Source organism: Hydractinia symbiolongicarpus, chromosome 8 (assembly GCF_029227915.1).
Source record: "Hydractinia symbiolongicarpus strain clone_291-10 chromosome 8, HSymV2.1, whole genome shotgun sequence".
In the NCBI taxonomy this organism is placed as follows: domain Eukaryota; kingdom Metazoa; phylum Cnidaria; class Hydrozoa; order Anthoathecata; family Hydractiniidae; genus Hydractinia; species Hydractinia symbiolongicarpus.
This window is the reverse complement of record NC_079882.1, coordinates 13,923,775-13,942,260: the sequence shown is the minus strand read 5'-3', so window position 1 is coordinate 13,942,260 and position 18,486 is coordinate 13,923,775. Positions and strand designations below refer to the sequence as shown.

Here is an 18,486-nt window from a genome sequence, read left to right as displayed (position 1 = left end):
ACTTTAATCAACATATAATAGGTGAAGTACGACGCGGAACTCAAGAATTAAAAAAGGACTGTGAAGGATACGTCATGTCCATGAAAAGAATAAAATACATGTTTTAGATAAAGATCACAAATTGATAGCATTGGCTTAACAGATTTGTAATATACTATCAGTGAATGTTAATAACGTCGCAAACTTTTGTTCAGATGTCGTGCAAGAACTGGATAATGTATCAGACCTATACAGCACCAACGTTCTCCGCGAAGCTTGTAAACGTCTACCCCATACTTGCATCCAAACTGGGCAGAAAATTGTTCACAATCCGAACAAGCCAAGAACCAAACCTTAAACATTTAGATTTCACGACAACAAACCGAATTCTAGTCAAAGCCTTGTATAGAAAACACTCTGGAAATTGAATACTCCAATTAGCTTACTCTTTAATTAACACAACCTCTTCCCCAGGGCATCTTTATATCTTTCCTTACATCAAAACGACGATAGGAAAATGATTGTGTTAATTAAAGTGTAAGCTAATTAGAGTATCCGATTTTTTGGAAGATTTTCTACAAGACTTCGACCACAATTCGGCTGGGGTGTAATGAAATCTAGTCGTTAAACAGAGGTGTTCGCCTTTTAGCGTTTCCTTTAATTGGAGAGAATACTTGAAAACATTAATTTTGAAGAAATAAGGAAAAAATTATAAATAAGAATAAAAAAAGCAGAATTCTGGAATTGTTTTTACTATCTTAACAAAGCAGACTAAAAAGGTCAGGTTGGTGTCGGAGTTTATTGCTTCATATAAATAAAGCGTGTAAACAACCTCAATCACCTGATGAGTTTGTAAATTCTATTTACATAACTTTGTTTTTAATAAAAATACAACATGTGTGGCTAATATATTCCCAGAGGCTTTCCGCGTGCCAGCCTTTTGTTGTTCACACATGTTAATGTTCAAATAGACATGTTCAATATTTTCAACAAATTGTACAGAAGCTTTTGTAATCGCCATTTATCATTCACGTTGAATTTGGTCGAGCTTTGTGAATGGTCGTTAGCGAAATGTACGCTTTCTGCATTCACAACAATTGCAACATGTAAAATCTGAAAATATATTAAATGCTTTAAAAAACACGTAGCTAATCATGCGTTTTATTTGACTGTCACGAGGACAATTATGTTAATTGTTGTCACAACGTGATGGTAAAAGAATTTATTAAGGACTCCACTTTACCTGGTTTATACTATCTAACTTTTTCTCGAAAACGACACAATTTGTAATTTAGGTTATTTAGTTTTTTAGGGAAACTTGTTTTTTCTCCTTACTTCATTTTTAAATATTCGATACCAAAATACACACAAATTAGCTGCTCGAAATGTTGTGGCTTTATTTTTGTGGTCGCAATGTGAACCAGGTTTCGCTAAACCCTTTGATAATTTTTTTTGAACAGGCCGTTATTATCTAATTATATATTGAATTTATTTTGTTTTAAACTCATACCGACCAATCAGGGAGCTTAATTTAAATTAGTAAGATTTAACAAAAGTAGTAAATGATGATTTGATTGGTTAAGTAAATAAGAAACAGGTGAGCAGATTTTTTCAAATTTTTATGCGCGGGATCTAATCAGTGGCGATTTGATATTTGAATAACACTTCTCAGTGCTGTTTCTTCGGCAGATTTTTCTCACTTGAAATTTTACGCACCTGTGAGATCAACCTTGAATATATTCTGTAACTACTCGAGCGTGAGAATTTTAAACTATTACAAAGGAGAAACAAGATTTGTAGAAGTTGAGAGAAAAAATATTTGCCAAACCAAAAAGAAAATTGACGACATTCATTTTGCTCTTTAAATATGGAGTTGGACGTTGGTATGGATGTTTTGATGTCAGATACTTTGCCCACTCCTGAACCACAAGAAGGTGACTTAAATATGATACACTTGAACCCACTACAACTTAATCTTGATTTTGTTTTATCAAATCATGGAAAAAAGAAAAAATCAGGGAGTCAGAATCATGTAAAAAGGCCTATGAATGCATTTATGGTTTGGTCGCAAATAGAAAGGAAAAAAATGGCTGACGTCTACCCTGACATGCATAACGCTGAGATCAGTCGGCGATTAGGTAGATAATGTTTCGTTATTTTGTATTTATATTTTTATAGCGAATGCAAAAAACCAATCATTTTTCATTTTTCCTCCTTATTTTAAAAACGCTTTTCCAATTTTTTATAGGAAAAAGGTGGAAACTTTTGAGTGATGTCGATCGAAGACCGTTCGTTGTTCGCTCTGAGAAGCTACGTGAAGAGCACATGCGACGCTACCCAGATTACAAATATAGACCCAAAAAGAAAACGCGAGAGTTAACAAAGCCAATATGTAATCAACATATCACTAAAATTATAAAACTTAGTACGGATCAGCAAAGAACTGAAGAGTGTAAAAACATATCCGACATGGATAGAGTTGGTGCAATGAACTGTTTAACAAGTAACAATACGTATTGCGGCATGCTACAAAATAATAACGATACTGTTCTAAGTCTCAAGCATACGCAGTATGTCTTGTCGCCAGGAAAACCTTTTTTGACACTTTCAAGACAAGTCGGCAAAATTGGAAGCTTAAGTTCGTCAGATGGAAATTTAACGTTATCACCACAGAAAACTGCTGAATTTAACAGTAAAGGTAAGCCTTCAACTCCGCCAGTCAACGTTCCAGACTACATCGGGGCTACCGATGACAGTGAAAGTAACATGTCATTCTATGACGATGTGATGGACTATCAAGACGGTAAGAAATCACAACTTTTGCAGACAAAAATCCAAAAAGGTTTGGAGCATCGACACGAAAACACAAATGGTGATACTTTGTCAGAAGTACATGATTTTCAAGATTTGTATACAACGCCTGAAGTATCTGAAATTTTAACCGGGCAATGGCTGGAAAGTAGCTTGGGCTTTTAAGTTGTGTAAGTGCTTTTATGCAAATGGAGGTTGAATTTTTGTTAGTATGCTAAATTTGGTATATCGTTAGGGTTCGCTAAACCTGCTGTATTGGGCTCCTTTACCGCTCTGGAATGTTCATTTGTTGACTTTGAGCAAAAATATGTTGCAAAGCACAATTTTTCAACAAAAAATTGAATTTGAACACATGGACTAATTTAATGACTAATCAATAATCTTGTTTTTTTTATCAATTCCTGTACATATTTTATTAAATCAGTCAACATTTAAATTGTAAATTGTGAAATAGTAAAAATTAATTAAAAAGATAAACAGCCACTGTTTTTGTGTCACAGCTACATCACGACTAACTATTTATCACATTGACTTTTTTGTTGTGACAATGCATTCTCTTGGCCATAAATAAATTTTATTGTGTTTAAGTTTTGTTTTTGTTTTTATTTTGCAAGTATTAATGAATGTTGCGTATTGACCGTTTACTACATGCAATATGCACCTGTATTTTTAACAAGTCTGACTCTACACACCACATGCCTTTTTATAAGAACCATTGAAATAGCATTATAACATCACGTATCTAAGGAATGGTCATTTAGAGGTCCATCAGGAAAATTAACCTCACCAGACAAAATATGGCTCAAATATAGATTTGACGTCGGTAATAGATTGTGTTCTACTTCTGCAATCATGCTCCGAAGGGTGAGTGCAACATCTCTGAGTTTTGTGGCCAGTTTTCATTTCAGTGAATGAACTTTTCGTAGAGCTTCTTCAGCATCTAGGTTTCTGCTGAAAAGTAGATTCTCTCTCTTCGTTTTACCTTTCTGGATACAGATTCTATCTTTGAAATGTTGCAACAGCTTTAATTCCAAACCTTAAGTTGTTGATGTAGTGTGTGAGTCTTTTTCCTTTGTGTTCTGAGATAACAAAGCAATGTTGTAATTATTCAAATCATTCATCGGATAGAATTAGTTTTCAGTTAAAACTTGGATTTCCATCATATCACAAATTGACACGATGCCATTCTGAAAGGTCTGCACCTTGTTTCTTCCCAGGTTTTGATTGTTGAACGTTAGTTTGATACCTTGTTCGACATAAAGCATGATTATTATTATTATTATTACTATTATTATTATTCCGAATATTTATACAGGATATAGCCACTTCAGTGTTTGAAACACTGTTATCAATGTGGGTCCTGGTTCGGAATGTATACATTAAGTATACACCGGCATCACCTACCCAATTTCCCTCACATGGCATGGGTTGACTCGTAGCTGTAGTAAAGACACTTGCTAAACATGCCCGCCCTGTGGACCGAACCACGGACCTTGTGATTACGAAGCGAACTCCATAACCACAAGGCCACGCGCTACAGTAATCTGTAAAAATAAAGTCATTTTTTGTCGTGATTTATAACGTTAAAGTAAACATAATTATTATAGTTGTTAAAAAAAATTACGCTGGAAAAGATAATAAATAATAAAAATTAACTGTAGAAACACTTAGAGATATAAAGGTTTAAAAATTTTCCTGATGTCAGCAATGGCCCGTCAAAACCTTAAAAATTTTTTAAAAATCTTGAAACGCTGATCAAGAAAATGTATAGGATCGAGTACTTTTGACAAACGGATGCAAACATATCAGGGTTTAAAGGTTTTTGATGACGTCATTAACCCGTCCATTCCGAAACGGATTCAGTGACCCAGGTTTGGAAAACTTACCCAAATTGGTCCTAGGTAGTCCCTAGTTACCCACGCAGGAGATGACGTCAGTTATTTCCACCCGTTTCCAAGTTACTTAGCCTTAAATTTAAAAGTGCAATGTAATGGCTTCACTAATCTTAATATACTTTCCTTTGACGTCAATATTGCTTTAATTTAATTTACAGAACACATTTATAGGCGATTTTTATAGACTTTTAAATTTAAAAGAAATTTTATCCACTTTGCAAAAGTCACAGACAGACAGACAGAACTGGCGTATTATTATATAGACTAGTCGATAAGGACCGTGGAAAAATCCACTGAGGCAGTATAATAATGAAAAAGAAGCCTTATTTTAATTTTGATGACGTCAGCAACCCATTTACAAAAAAAAATAATTGAGAAGCTTGTTTTCACGTTGCCTCTATTGTGTAGAACTTAAAGCGCTGATCAAGAAAATGTATATGATCATGTGCTTTTGATGAGCGGTTAATGAGATATAAGGGTTTAAAAATTTTGCTGACGTCAGCAATGGCCCGTCAAAACCTAAAATTTTTTTTTGAGATTTGTATACCTGTTGCCTTTATCGCATAGATCTTGAAACGCTGATAAAGAAAATGTATAGGATCATGTACTTTTGATAAACGGTTGCAGAGATATTGGGGTTTGAAGGTTTTTTGATGACGTCATCAACCCGTCCATTCTGAATCGGATTCGGGGACCCAGGTTTGGGAAAATTACCCAAATTGGTCCTAGGTGGTCCCTAGTTACCCACGCGGTGAAAAATCATTGATGTCACCACCTCGTTTCCAAGTTATTTGGCCTCGAATTTTTAAGTGCACTGTAATGGCTTCATTAATTTAATATATAAGATATTGACGTTAAAAGATATTGACAAAAAAACTTGAAAAACTCGCGCATTCCAGTGGTAAAAAATATCGTCTTTGCAAAAGTCACAGACAGACACACAGAGAGAACTGGCGTATTATTATAGAGACTAGTCGATAAGGCCCGTGGAAAAATCCACTTAGGCAGGATAACAGAGAAAAACAACCGTCATTTAAATTTTGCAGACATCAGCAGAGACCTGTGAAAACCCAAACAAATTTTTCAGAAATATGTATACCTGTTGCCTTCATCGTATAGATCTTGAAACGCTGATCAAGAAAATGTATAGGATCGTGTACTTTTGACAAATGGATGCAGAGATATTAGGGTGTAAAAGTTTTTGATGATGTCAGTAACCCGTCCATTCCGAAACGGATTCGGTGACCCCGGTTTGGAAAACTTACCCAAATTGCTCTCAGGTAGTCCCTAGTTACCCACGCAGGAGATGACGTCAGTTAATTCCACCCGTTTCCAAGTTATTTAGCCTTAAATTTAAAAGTGCAATGCAATGGCTTCACTAATCTTAATATACTATCCTTTGACGTCAATATTGCTTTAACGTTAAAGTTTGCTAATTTACAAAAGAAATTTATAGGCGATGTTTTATAGACTTTATCAAAGAAATTTTATCCACTTTGCAAAAGTCACAGACAGAACTGACGTATTATTATATAGATTCATCGTATAGATCTTGAAGCACTGATTAAGAAAATGTATAGGATCATGTACTTTTGGTAAACGGTTGCAGAGATATTAGGGTTTGAATATTTTTGATGACGTAATTAACCCGTCCATTTCGAAACGCATTCGGGGACCCAGGTTTGGGAAAATTACCCAAATTGGTCCTAGGTGGTCCCTAGTTACCCACGCGGTGAAAAATCATTGACGTCACCACCTCGTTTCCAAGTTATTTGCCCTCAAAGTTTTAGATGCACTGTAATGGTTTCATTAATTTAATATAGGATGTTGACGTTAAAGTAGTGTTATTTTCGTCGCGCCGTAACGTCAGAAAATTTGACATATTAGAGATGCATTTTTCGGCAACATCAAAGGAAAATGAAGACATCCACTTTGCCTGTCACAGACACACAGACAGACACACTTAGCGTATTATTATAGAGACTAGTTGATAAATCCCGCGGAGTAATCCACTTAGGCAGAAGGACATGGAAAAACAGGTTGTTTTAGTTTTTTTGCTGACGTCAGCAGTGCAAATACAAAATAAATATATTTTTTGAGAAATTTGTATACCTGTTGCTTTCATCGTATAGATCTTGAAATGCTGATCAAGAAAATGTATATGATCATGTATCTTTGACAAACGGTTGCAGAGATATCAAGGTTTAGAGGTTTTTTGATGATGTCATCAAACCGTCCATTCCGAAACGGATTCGGGGACCCAGGTTTGAAAAACTTACCCAAATTGGTCCCAGGTTGTCCCTAGTTACCCACGCAGTAAAAAAACATTGACGTCACCACCTCGTTTCCAAGTTATTTGGCCTCAAAGTTTTAAAGGCATTGTAATGGCTTCACTAATCTTAATTAACTTTCCTTTGACGTCAATACTATTTTATCGGTAAAGTTTGGTAAATTACAGAACAATTTTATAATAGGCGATGTTTTATAGAATTTGTTAAAGAAAATTTTGAAGAATGTAATCCACTTTGCAAAAGTGACAGACAGACACACGGAACTGGCGTATTATTATAGAGATTTTAAAAACTAATGTTTCTTTTTATGCTCAGAGTAAGTGAACATTTTGTTGCAGCTTGCATGTGCTTTATCTGCAAAAGATTAAACTCGCTCAACAAAGATCGAAAACGTTTAGGAGAAAGTTACAACAACATGAAATCAAAAGTTCCGAATTTGAAAGAATGGTTTTGCGGGAAAAAAAAAGAAGTGAATATTTTTAATTTTGAAAAGTTATTACTTTAGCAACAAACTTTTTCATTCAGAAATTATCAACCAGAGAATACTGTAATTGTTTACCCAAAGCCAATAATAACTGCGTATTTATATTTACGAAAGTTTATTCACAAAACCGCCAAAGTTTGAATTTAAAGGTTACCTCCCGAGCAAAAATAAGCTGTGCTTAATAGGTAAGTAAAATATAGTTAATAAAGAAAAAAACATTCCTTTTTACTAAAAATGTTGTTTTTGAAAGATATAAGGAATTAAAAAATACCACACTTCCACATAACCATGGGCTTCGCGTCCGCCATTGCTGAGTGTTTTAAAACGAAAAAATCTTGTGTCGTCATCACGAGATTCAACACAGACCAGATTGTCACACGGAAAGTGAAGAAAATTTAATTTAAAGACTGCCAAACTAAACTAAGTAAAAAATTATTTCTCCACCGCTGCAAACGAGCAGACACGTCGGTTAATCTAGGTAAAAAGCACCGCTCTTCCTTTTACCACATCAACTTGTTTTAAGAAAAAGTCGAAAACTTAAAATAAATTGTTAGGTTTGGGTTGTGAGTGACAACTCCATCCAAGAAGAAGACACCCCATTTAATCTTTTTTAATATCCCCCAAAAGACAACACAATAGCAAACGCGTAGATTGTACGACTGCGAAGAGTAATCCTTGTATTTGCATAAAATATCAGATTTTAGGTGTAAAAAAGATTCCCTAAAAATTAGTTGAAGGCTAAATGCCCATGAAATACAAAGATAATAAAGTTGAAGAAACGCCGACTACGCGTGTTAAACTGGAAAGAAAGGTATGTAGTAGTTTTATACTAACCACATAGCTTTTTTGTCATGAGTCGCGAAACCACTGTTTCACGTTGTTCGCGAACTTTTATCGAGTAGCTCACATACTGTCAACGTTTGTGAATTAGAAAATGTGGAAATATATCTGGAGTTATTGAGAATATTATCTCGATGCAAGCTGATGCGACAGATAAAAGTATGCAAAACGTTGAAATCCGTTATTACAAATAACACTTGATCACAACAACAACATAAATCGCGATCAAGTGTGTACTTTCATTTCTATTTTTGTCTTTCTGCCCAGTTCTCTAAAAAGTTATTAATACCTCCTTCTACTTTTAGGCCAAGAAGAAAACTAAGGAAGGTCAATACGTCGCTTGTTATAAAACTTCCTTTTCGCGCTACTCGAAAAGATTTGTTGCAGAAAAAGTGAAAAAGTACAAATGTTATGAATTTTTACGGAACATCGCTATTGCATCGTATTAACGAGCTTTGACAAAAATGTAGTAGAGGACAAAATGGCGAGGGAAAGTAGAAAATGAAAGGAATTCTAAGCACCAACAGAACGACCTGAGAGAAGTGAAACTATAGAACGTTCCTTAAAGTATTCGCAAATGTAAATATAGTTATGCATGTACACATTTGTTATAGTAATATGTTTTGTAAAAATATTAGAGTTGGATTTCAGGTTAAAAATAGTAGATCTATTGTGTCTATTATTTAGAACAATAGGGAAAAAAGAATGATGACAAGCCTAGAATTTAGTATTCTTGTAAAAAAGCTTGTAAGTTGTATGTTGTAGTTCATTTGTAAATATTCCTATTCGCCGTCGGTATTAATTTCGTGCACCCATGTGAAATTCATTTTATTTACGTAATCTCCGTCTTTGAATCCGGTGTAACTACCGTCTAGAGAAGGAAATTCTTGTCTTATTCGCTTGACAACACAAGCTGGAATCACACGTCGCACAGATCTGCCACGACGGTTATGTACCAAAAGAAAAAGCAAATGTCAAAGTATAATTACTATTAATCGTCTCCCGAAGAAGGAAGGCCGATTTTCCCTGTCGTACATTCCCACTAATGCCGTTTATTTCGTTAGGACGATAGAAAGAAAACGATCGTGCTATGTTATGCACCGTTTATTTAAGATAGTAAAAATAAATATTATTTCACAAAATAAGTCACAATAAGACACTAATCACTAACTAAATTTATTTACCGCCTAATTCCCATAACACGGTTGTATCCATTCCTCTACAGCATTTACACTTCTTACAAGTACTCATTTTGATGCAAACACCACATTTGTACCAGATACAATTAATTTTGTTCAGTAAGTGACTCACCCGATTCCGTTTCCGGCTCGTCCATATGGTGTGAAGTACTTGAACAGAGTTGTCTCCTATTGGTCCATATTGAAAACCCAAAAATGTATTTTCATCCATACTCATACTCGTGTTGATATACTTATTAATTTCCTTAAAAATTGGTTTTGCTTCTGCATGCTTTTAGAATTCACTTTATAATACAGGGAAAGGGGGGTGGGGTAAGCGAAAAGTCTACATAATCTTTACTACAATTTTCGTTCTGGTCAGTAGATTATCTCGTGATGACGTAACATTGCTGATGTGAGCATTTTTTGCCGTTTTCATAATGCCCGCGTGACTAGGGTTTGGAGAGGGAGCTAAACAGCAGTAAGTCAATTTCTTTTTCAATGGTACTCCTTTAAACTGTAAATATAGTGAAAAACATTGTTATTTTGTCGAATAACATTTGTTGTGGATTATTTTAGGGCAACTTATTTTTGCTCGGGAGGTAACCTTTAAGTTTCTAGAGACACCTGCCAGAACCTCGCGCTGTGTTTCAATAAAATCCAAAGATTTTTTTCTCCTTCTGTATTTCTTCCTTCAAGCGTAGCTCATACGTTATATTTAGTTTTGATCTAGCCATAGTTATTTTTGTGTGGAAGAGGTCTCCTTTAAGGATTTAACAGGTAATAGACGCTTACAGTAGTGACCTACCCCAGCTCAAAATTACCAAAAAGGTAAAACATGGCCTTTACATTCAAGATGGTGGCAAAAAAGTGTAATAAAATCGCCATATATCTTCAGGAATTGCAAAAACTAAAAGAAAACATATTAGATAAGATTTCGCATTTATTTCGGCAAAAGATATAGTATTGGCTACAAAATAACAACACGTTCAACTTGATGTGGATCTGTAATGATCATCGTCTATTGTCGAGTATATGTGCCCCTCGTTGCTTAACCAATCCAACGATGACCTAAAACAACACGTTTTGTTAGATTTTTTTCATTAATCTTACGTTTTATATTTAAACTGGTGATTACTTTTGGCACTGCTATAACCTTCCGCAAAATAAAATTGCTGAGTGACTGTTTTGCTCGATGGGGTAACGAAAGGCTCTTGCCTGTGTTTCTATTTAACTGAAGTTACGAAAAATAATTTTGGAAAACGACAAGTAAACGAAGATCTTTTTTCTTAATTTCGTTTGTCTGTGTAATTTGATTCTCCACAATTTTCTACGACGGCTGTTAAAAATCTCTATAAAAATTTTAGGATGTTAGGGCTTGAATAATTTTTGATGACGTCATCAACCCGCCCAAAACGGATTTGGGCACGCAGGTTTAGGAACATTACCAAAATTGGTTCTAGGCGGTCCCTAGTTACCCACGCGGTGAAAAATCATTGACGTCACCACCACGTTTCCAGCTTATTTAATATAACGTTAATTTTTTTTTTTTTTTGAAAAATCAATATCTTATATTAAATAATTATAAACTTTACAAGTGACAAGAAAATAGCTAGCTAAACAGCAACACAAAGTTCTCCGTTTCTCAGACTGATATAGTACAGGCGATTGTGCGTAGTATATATATAACGTTAATTGACGTCGCGCCGTAACGTCATAAAATTTAACATTTCAGACATCTTTTTCAGCGACATCAAAGAAAAATGAACACATGACCGTCACACACACTTCGTATTATTATATAAGATAGCCACGGCACATGAACTTTTGATTGTTTTCTGTCTTTTTACTTTTACTCAATTGTTGTCTATTTCATCAAACAAGTTTTAATTATTCCAGCCTTTGATTAAAATTTACAAAGCTATCGCACAGAAGCTCTAAAACAAGTACTTTGTTGAAGAGCTGAATACTTAAAAAAAATCTAGAAATCTTGGCCGTATACTTTTTTCTCAGGTTTTTCTCAGTTTCCTTAGTTTCAGATTAGCCAATAATTGAATTTTGGTGGCTTCCAATGCGGTTTTCTACCGGATTTATCTTTGTGTATTTATTTATTTATTTATTTGTTTGTCTCCAATATAATTGTGTTAATTGTGTTTTCTCAGCATGTACGAAAACATTACTTGAAGCAACCAACGATCAAGAAATCAGTCAAAAAAGTTCCCTACAATCCTACGATAATAAGGTACTAACATATTTTTATGTTTAAATAAAAAACATGTAGGCACCTTCCCTCAATTAAGCGTGCACCGTCGCAGAAAAATCACTATTTCAACTGGAGAACCCTGTTTTTAAAAATAAAAAAACGCGCATTAAACTATATTTTTTTTAAACTTAGCATGTTTTTTGCCCAAATATGCCTTGATTTCAAGCGTTTTACCTCAACTTTCTAACAGCGCCTCTCATCCGCTTTTCCAGGTCTTTGTTACATTTCCCCGAATAAAAAAAGAAGATTAAATTTTTTTAATTTTTACCTTATTGCCTTAGAATTGACTTTTGTTAAAGGACACCATGGCTCATAATTGTAACGGTGTCTGTTTTAATACCACGTGCGTGTAACAAGAAAGAAAACCTGAATGCTTAAATACTTGAAACAACAATTAATTACAATGCTTGGCTTTTGGTTGACGATGACAAATATAGCAATCAATTAAAGATAAAGATGGTAGCTAACGATATCAATGGTGCTACTGAGGTACAGTTCATTCCAGGCTGGACTTTACGCATGCAAGGGGTGTTTTTTAGTTTTTTGGTTATTCGTGAGTCACGGAGAACTTATCCAGGGTGACCACTAATAAAATGAGAACAAAAGTAAGGATATTAAGGAGAATTAAGGAGAAAAATTGACATTTTTTAAGGATATTTTTCTGTTAACGAGAATAAAATAAAAATAAAAATAAGGATAATTAAGGAGAAAATCAATTTTATTTCGCTATCTTTAATGTTACATGCTATGTTCTATGATAAGAAAATTATACATATTATACAAATATACATATATGAATTATGCCCTGAAAGATAGAAAATATAAGATTTCAGGTAACAGAGAAATATGTCTTATTTTACTGGTGATGAACAATCCATGAACACATTTCCAAAAAAGTTACGATCAGAAAAATTAGCTAAAATTTCAATTTTTTTAAGTATATTTAAGTACTTTTAAGGAGATTTTCTTTTTTTAAGGTTATTTAAGGAATTTAAGGAGTGGTCACCCTGTTATCTAACCTTCGCTTTACAGCTATTCAAAAAACGGATCGATGCAAAAAATCGACAGCATGCCTCTAAGATTGTCGTTTCATAAACCCGCTGTCCAATTTGCAAGGAGGAACGACTTGACTTAAAGAAACATCCTATTAGCCAACACAACTTTGATTACGGCCGTGCAGTTGGTTTAAAAAGTCAACTAAATGTTTATAAAGGCAAACGTTTGCCTTCTGTATTGCGGAAAAGTAAACCACGTTTCTACGAAAAAAAAAAACTGTCCTGTTGATGGCTACCACAAAGTTCTGCTCATGTTGACACCATCGGAGCCAAAAAAAGTCCGCTATAAAGAGATGCCTGCTACATAGAGGTTCTTTCCAAATTGGTTTATATTGCTTCAAAACCTATTCTTGGATGTTAGTATATGGTGGAATCGACCGCATAATATGTAAAAATGCTTGTTTTATCGAAATAAAGAGCCGAAGATAATTAAAAATATGTTGTCTTTAATCCCGGAAAATAAAACAGACTCAAGATATCCCTGAAAGTTTTCATTTTTATACTCCTGAAAAAGCCATTAGCTGACTAAAAATGAAATTCTTAAACAAAAATTATCCAAGTAAAATATACACAAGTATCTTACAAGAATTGTTTTATATGACAAGTTATTGGTCGTGGTCGCTGTAAGGTCAGTTCTGGCGGATAATGTAAATTGGAACCTTAAAATGACGTCCGCTAAAAAGAGGTTCCTACTGTGAATTGTCCGCTATATAGAGGTTTTGTTATGGTAGTCTTTTTATCCGTTCTGAAAAAAGTTACCGCTGTAGAGAGGTGCCTTTTACAAAGAATGTTTGCTATTAGGTTTCATTGTAAAAATATTTTGCTGGTAAATATGAAACGTTAATGTCTAGGTTGTAGCATGAATTGAAAATCATTTGAAACAAACCCATAAAATCAAGGACAAAGTAAAATATAAAAAGTTAAGCCAAGACATACCAGAGTCAGGTGTAGATCCTGTTGCAGATGACGGTTTAATAACAGATCATACAAGTAACGAGGAGGAAATAGTTTACAAGGACTTGAGGAAATTTGTTAGATCGAATCCGAGCGAAATTGCTCACATTGAAGCAAGAAAAAACAATGCTGATTCTGAAGATCCATGTAACGAAAAAGACCCGGATTGGTACGTAAAAGAGCTGACTGACATGGCCGAAGTATAAGGGAAAGAGAAAGAGGAAACTGCATATTGAAGGTTTGTGTACTACATAGCTGCGGTGGTTACCGTATAATAAATAGCTCGGCGAACTTTTCTTCGCATTCTTTTTTGGTTAGCATCAACGACTGTTTTAAACAGGTTGAATGTAGAAAATAGAAAAGTTGATCAACGTGGAAATTTAAGTAAGACAATTTTCTAATTATGTTATACTGTTTCATTATATTTCAGCAGGATTGTTTTTAGGCCAGATATGTTGAATTGTGTTAAATAACTAACATCGAGAAATTTAATTTTATAAACAGGTGCTCTTAGAAGGGTTTTAATAGGGACTAACCTCTGAAAGATTGACTTAAACCCAAACACAAAATCAGTCTTAGGCTTTACAGTGTATTTGAGGGACAAAAACTGGATTAAATCCATACAAATATATAATTCCTACTAATTCATCGACCGCCTAAGGGCGGTCCCTCCGAAGCCCCTGCGGGTGAGAGTCTCGGAACTGAAAACAATCTGCACCTGCAGTTGCCCGCAGCTGAGCTGTCTTGTTTGAATATCAATTTCGTGAGTTGCCCTGATTTTTGAGATTTTTACAAATTTGCATCTAAGTTGTGGTTATGAAGAACGGAGATGATAAAAATTTAGGAGATAGTGGTTTTTCACGGCAAGCCTTTTTTTTGTTAAGTTGTATATCAATTTGCGCGTACTCTTCAGCAAAACTAACTCTAGTTGCTGAGCACGTACTTCATATTATTCAAATTATACAAAATTTTAGTGAGGTGACAGCGTCATTTCCGCTAGAGGTTTGAGTAAAAATCTGAATTAAAGTATCGCTGGCGTTGGGCGGTCGCACCAGTGATGTATAACACTGCCCTAGTATTAGCACCATGGACTTATTCATCACGATCATCACGATTCTTTCCTACCAGTACGTTTTTTGACAGTAAAAATAATATTGTATCTCAAGGTGATAAATGCTTGTTTGGATTGAATTTAGCGAGTCCCATTTTCACTGCGTTTTGTGTGGAAGTTTGCAAGGGCACAAGCCAAGGGGGCTTAAAACCATAGTAAAACAATATAACTGGTAGAATATTTATAACAACTTAGAGAGAAATAAAACCTTTTTATTTTTGATTCTGAGAAATTTACTTAACAGAAGAAAGTGTGTGGGGAAGAAATTTTTCTAACTGCCGAAAGACGAGTTGTTAAATTTTACTTTGATCGTTTTTTATAGATTTACCGGACAGTACATTCACCACTAAAAAGAAAGGTAAGATTGATATAATAATTACACCTTTTATTTTTTCTAGTTATCACATTTCTGGGTTTTTAATTTTTACTTAGAATGTCCATCCATCCCTGAAGAATTTAATCAAGAGGAAGTAAATCAGGAAAACCAGGGTATGTTTGATAAAATGTTTTCCTACAAATTATTTTATTCTGTAATACCAATGATATTGACTAGGAGAAACCAAGTCCAGCATGTTTTTTTGGAATAGCTTCGTCACCGACCAAAATAAGCTTACGCCAAAATTAATTATTGTCGTTCTCCGCCAAATGAAATTCGAGACAATATTTTATTTTTATTATACGTCAAATTAAATTTCGTTAGTTCCGCAAAATGTCTTTCCCACCTAATTTTATTTTCGGTAAATTTGTTCCCTAAAGGTATATGGCATGGCTTATGCTTAGAAAAGTAAAAATTTTAGTTTTTACTAACGTTTCTGTGGCAACAAAACCCCAAGATTCTAGTTCGAAAACGTAGATTTATTCGGATAGTTTGATTTAAAGTTCAAGTTTTTTAGTTTTTTTTACACAATTTTAGGTCAATTTATACCTATTGAAACTCTTCGTTTTGATTCACTTATTTGATGTTGTTATGCGCAACTTTGTACTAAATATTACCAAAAACACGACAGGGCTAAGAAACAGTATTTGTTGATTAATATTTGTTGTTCAAGAAAACTAAAAACGTTACTTTTAGAAGCCTTGATTAGTATTTTTTTTATTTACTTACTCCTTGGTCGGTGTAAAACATGGCCCAAAGTGGCGTTACACCAAATTTCTCGAAAGGCGGACATAGGGCCGGCGTAAATAAAGGTAGTTAATTTTTAATATATTATTTCCTTTGTGATTTTATAGATGTGTTAAGAGGCAGTAAAAAACACATATTGCCTTATTACCTGTTGGCGCGAAACATGCTGTTTTTTTATCTGTTTCTTATAAAGTGCGATAATAGAATTCGAGAGGTAACTTTTATAAAAACATTTGGTGACCTTCTCTCATTCAAAAGAATGTTCTTATAAATAAAAAGACATTAACATACTTAAAAAAGGTGCACAGCTTTCCTAATTACAAAGTGGCGCAGAAATTACAAATTTGCGCATAACAGATGTGTTTTGTTGTTGCTAAAATCACTGAAATCTGAAATGGAAACCTTAACTGTTAGAATCCCTCGTGCTATCATTGCCTGTTGCTATTATTTGTTATTTAGAAAATGACATAGGATTTGACAACACCGAAATACTTCCGGATAAAAACACAGGTAAAAAATTGTTCAAACATATTTAAATACTTGAATATCTGCGGTTTTGTTTTTGGTAGAACATAACCATTTCTTATTTGTTAAATTTTGTAATTTAGGCCTTGTCGTTGACAACAACAAGATTAATGCTGAAACTGTAGATCATAGTGATGGTAAGCTGAATCATGTACATTTACTCACGTTTATGTTGCTTTCTACTAATTGGTACATAGCGTACACATAAGAACATTGAAGTGGAAGAAACCTGGGCAAAGTTCTTAACGTTTTCGAAATGCAGCCGATAAATATTCTTAAGATGTTCTTAATTTTCTACCTTTACTATATAAATTTATTTATTTAATTTATTTAAGTTTGTTTATACTTTAATGGAGAAAATATGCAGTCAAGCTTCACAAAGTCTTATGTTCTTAACATGTTCTTAATATGTTCTTATATACTCTTTTCTTATAAAAAACACGTGTACCATCGGGAGCGTCACAGTTTTGACAGAAAGTTGTTTTGTTCCATCTTTAAAAGAATAAAAAATATTTATCAATTGTATGCATTGCTGCATGAGTATGATCATTCTGAGTTGGTAGAAAAATGCAGAGATAACCTGAAACGATTCAGAATAAGCTCAAAAGCACCAAATGTGAAAATTTTTGCATCTTGTCGAAAATACCTTATCTCGTCACTTATTCTGTCTAACGCAAGTCGTCCGGAAGCAATTAAGAATATAACGTTAAAAGAATTTAACACCTGCAAAATCTCCCAGAATAATGTACACTTGGTAAGTGTCAAAGACCATAAAACCGCTTCTACTGCTGGCCATCGAATCGTGGTTTTCACGCAAGCCCTGTACGAAGAATGTCAGGCATACGTTGCTATTCGCAATATGCTCCCGGGTGTTGGCATTTCCTCATCAGATCCCGTGTTTGTGAGCCGGGCGGGGCGACCTATGTCATCATCTTTGGTTAGTGAGTAATTTTCAGCATTTTTCCAGCGCGCCACCAATTGCAATTTGGCAGAAAACAAAGTCGAAGGATCACTGCCAGTCTTGTTAGAAAGTCGTTTGTATCAAAAGTTCATGGGGAGATAACAGAACTAAAGAGAGTACTAGCAAATATGATGTGCCACAGTGAGGCTACATCTAGCAAGTCTTACTTTCTTCAAGAAAAAGCAAAAAACGTTTCGAAAACGTGTGCTAAAATTAATAAATAAATGCGGTGTGGTGGAGAAGAGAAGTTAAAGGAGAGGCTTTGCAACGAGATAATGTTGGGAGATACGATTACTCTTGATGCAGTCCGAGAGAGGATATCTCTTGGCCAGTTCATCAATGACAGAATCACAGATACGAGACAAAGCCAGATATTTGCAACGCAATTCTGTCAGTCAGACATATTCTCTACGGAGGAATGCAGTTAAAAGTCTGAAAACAGATAGAATTGCAAACGTGGATGAAAATAAAGTCAAACAGCACTGTAATGCATTACCGCCAAGCGAAAGCGAATCAGTTATTGAGGATGAAGGCAGCTCATTATTTCTTCAACGCATAAGATTTCTTCCTGCGAAGAGAAATTAATTCGAAGGTGGTTTAAGAAATTTATAAAAAATCCCAACTCGCTGGTGAAAAAAGATGCAATCTCTAAAATTTCGCAAAAAGACGAAGAATTGCAAAACATTTTAAAAAAATATGGGTTGCGTAAAATTCTAGTAAAAATAAGACCTTAACGATCTAAGAAGAATAGTCGGGATTAAAGAACATGTCGGCTATTTATCGGCAAATATTTTGATATGTAACTAGTTCATGTTTTTAACATTTATTTGTTTATTTTTAATTATCCTTTTGCTTATCGGGTTTTTCGAAAATTTCAGTGCATTCAATTTTTCATTTAATAACAAAACTGATAATATCATTGTTCTCGTCTGTAAGATAAATTATAGTGGCTGATCAGGCTCCATTGTTTTATAGACCTGTTGTTTTTAATCCCACCCTGATGTTTTTATAAAAAA

General features: G+C 34.4%; 3 protein-coding genes across 3 annotated transcripts in view; 2 read left to right on the top strand and 1 right to left on the bottom strand.

The window, feature by feature from the left end:
• Window positions 1-1,561: 1,561 nt before the first annotated feature.
• LOC130655367 (uncharacterized) lies at window positions 1,562-3,267 on the top strand. Its single transcript, XM_057458118.1, has 2 exons — window positions 1,562-2,117; window positions 2,228-3,267. The coding sequence occupies exons 1-2, from the start codon at window positions 1,847-1,849 to the stop codon at window positions 2,953-2,955; spliced, it is 999 nt and encodes a 332-aa protein (XP_057314101.1). The 5' UTR covers window positions 1,562-1,846; the 3' UTR covers window positions 2,956-3,267.
• Window positions 3,268-10,408: 7,141 nt separating this feature from the next.
• The window catches only part of LOC130655228 (replication protein A 32 kDa subunit-like), an 86,515-nt gene continuing 78,437 nt past the window's right edge, over window positions 10,409-18,486 (bottom strand). Inside the window, exon 8 of the mRNA XM_057457960.1 lies at window positions 10,409-10,549. Coding sequence (XP_057313943.1) covers window positions 10,468-10,549 — 82 coding nt within the window. The 3' untranslated portion in view covers window positions 10,409-10,467. The remainder of the gene's footprint in view (window positions 10,550-18,486) is intronic.
• On the top strand, window positions 14,740-16,907 carry LOC130655229 (uncharacterized). The gene is made up of 5 exons (XM_057457961.1): window positions 14,740-14,877; window positions 15,184-15,219; window positions 15,294-15,350; window positions 16,444-16,494; window positions 16,593-16,907. The coding sequence occupies exons 1-5, from the start codon at window positions 14,808-14,810 to the stop codon at window positions 16,715-16,717; spliced, it is 339 nt and encodes a 112-aa protein (XP_057313944.1). The 5' UTR covers window positions 14,740-14,807; the 3' UTR covers window positions 16,718-16,907.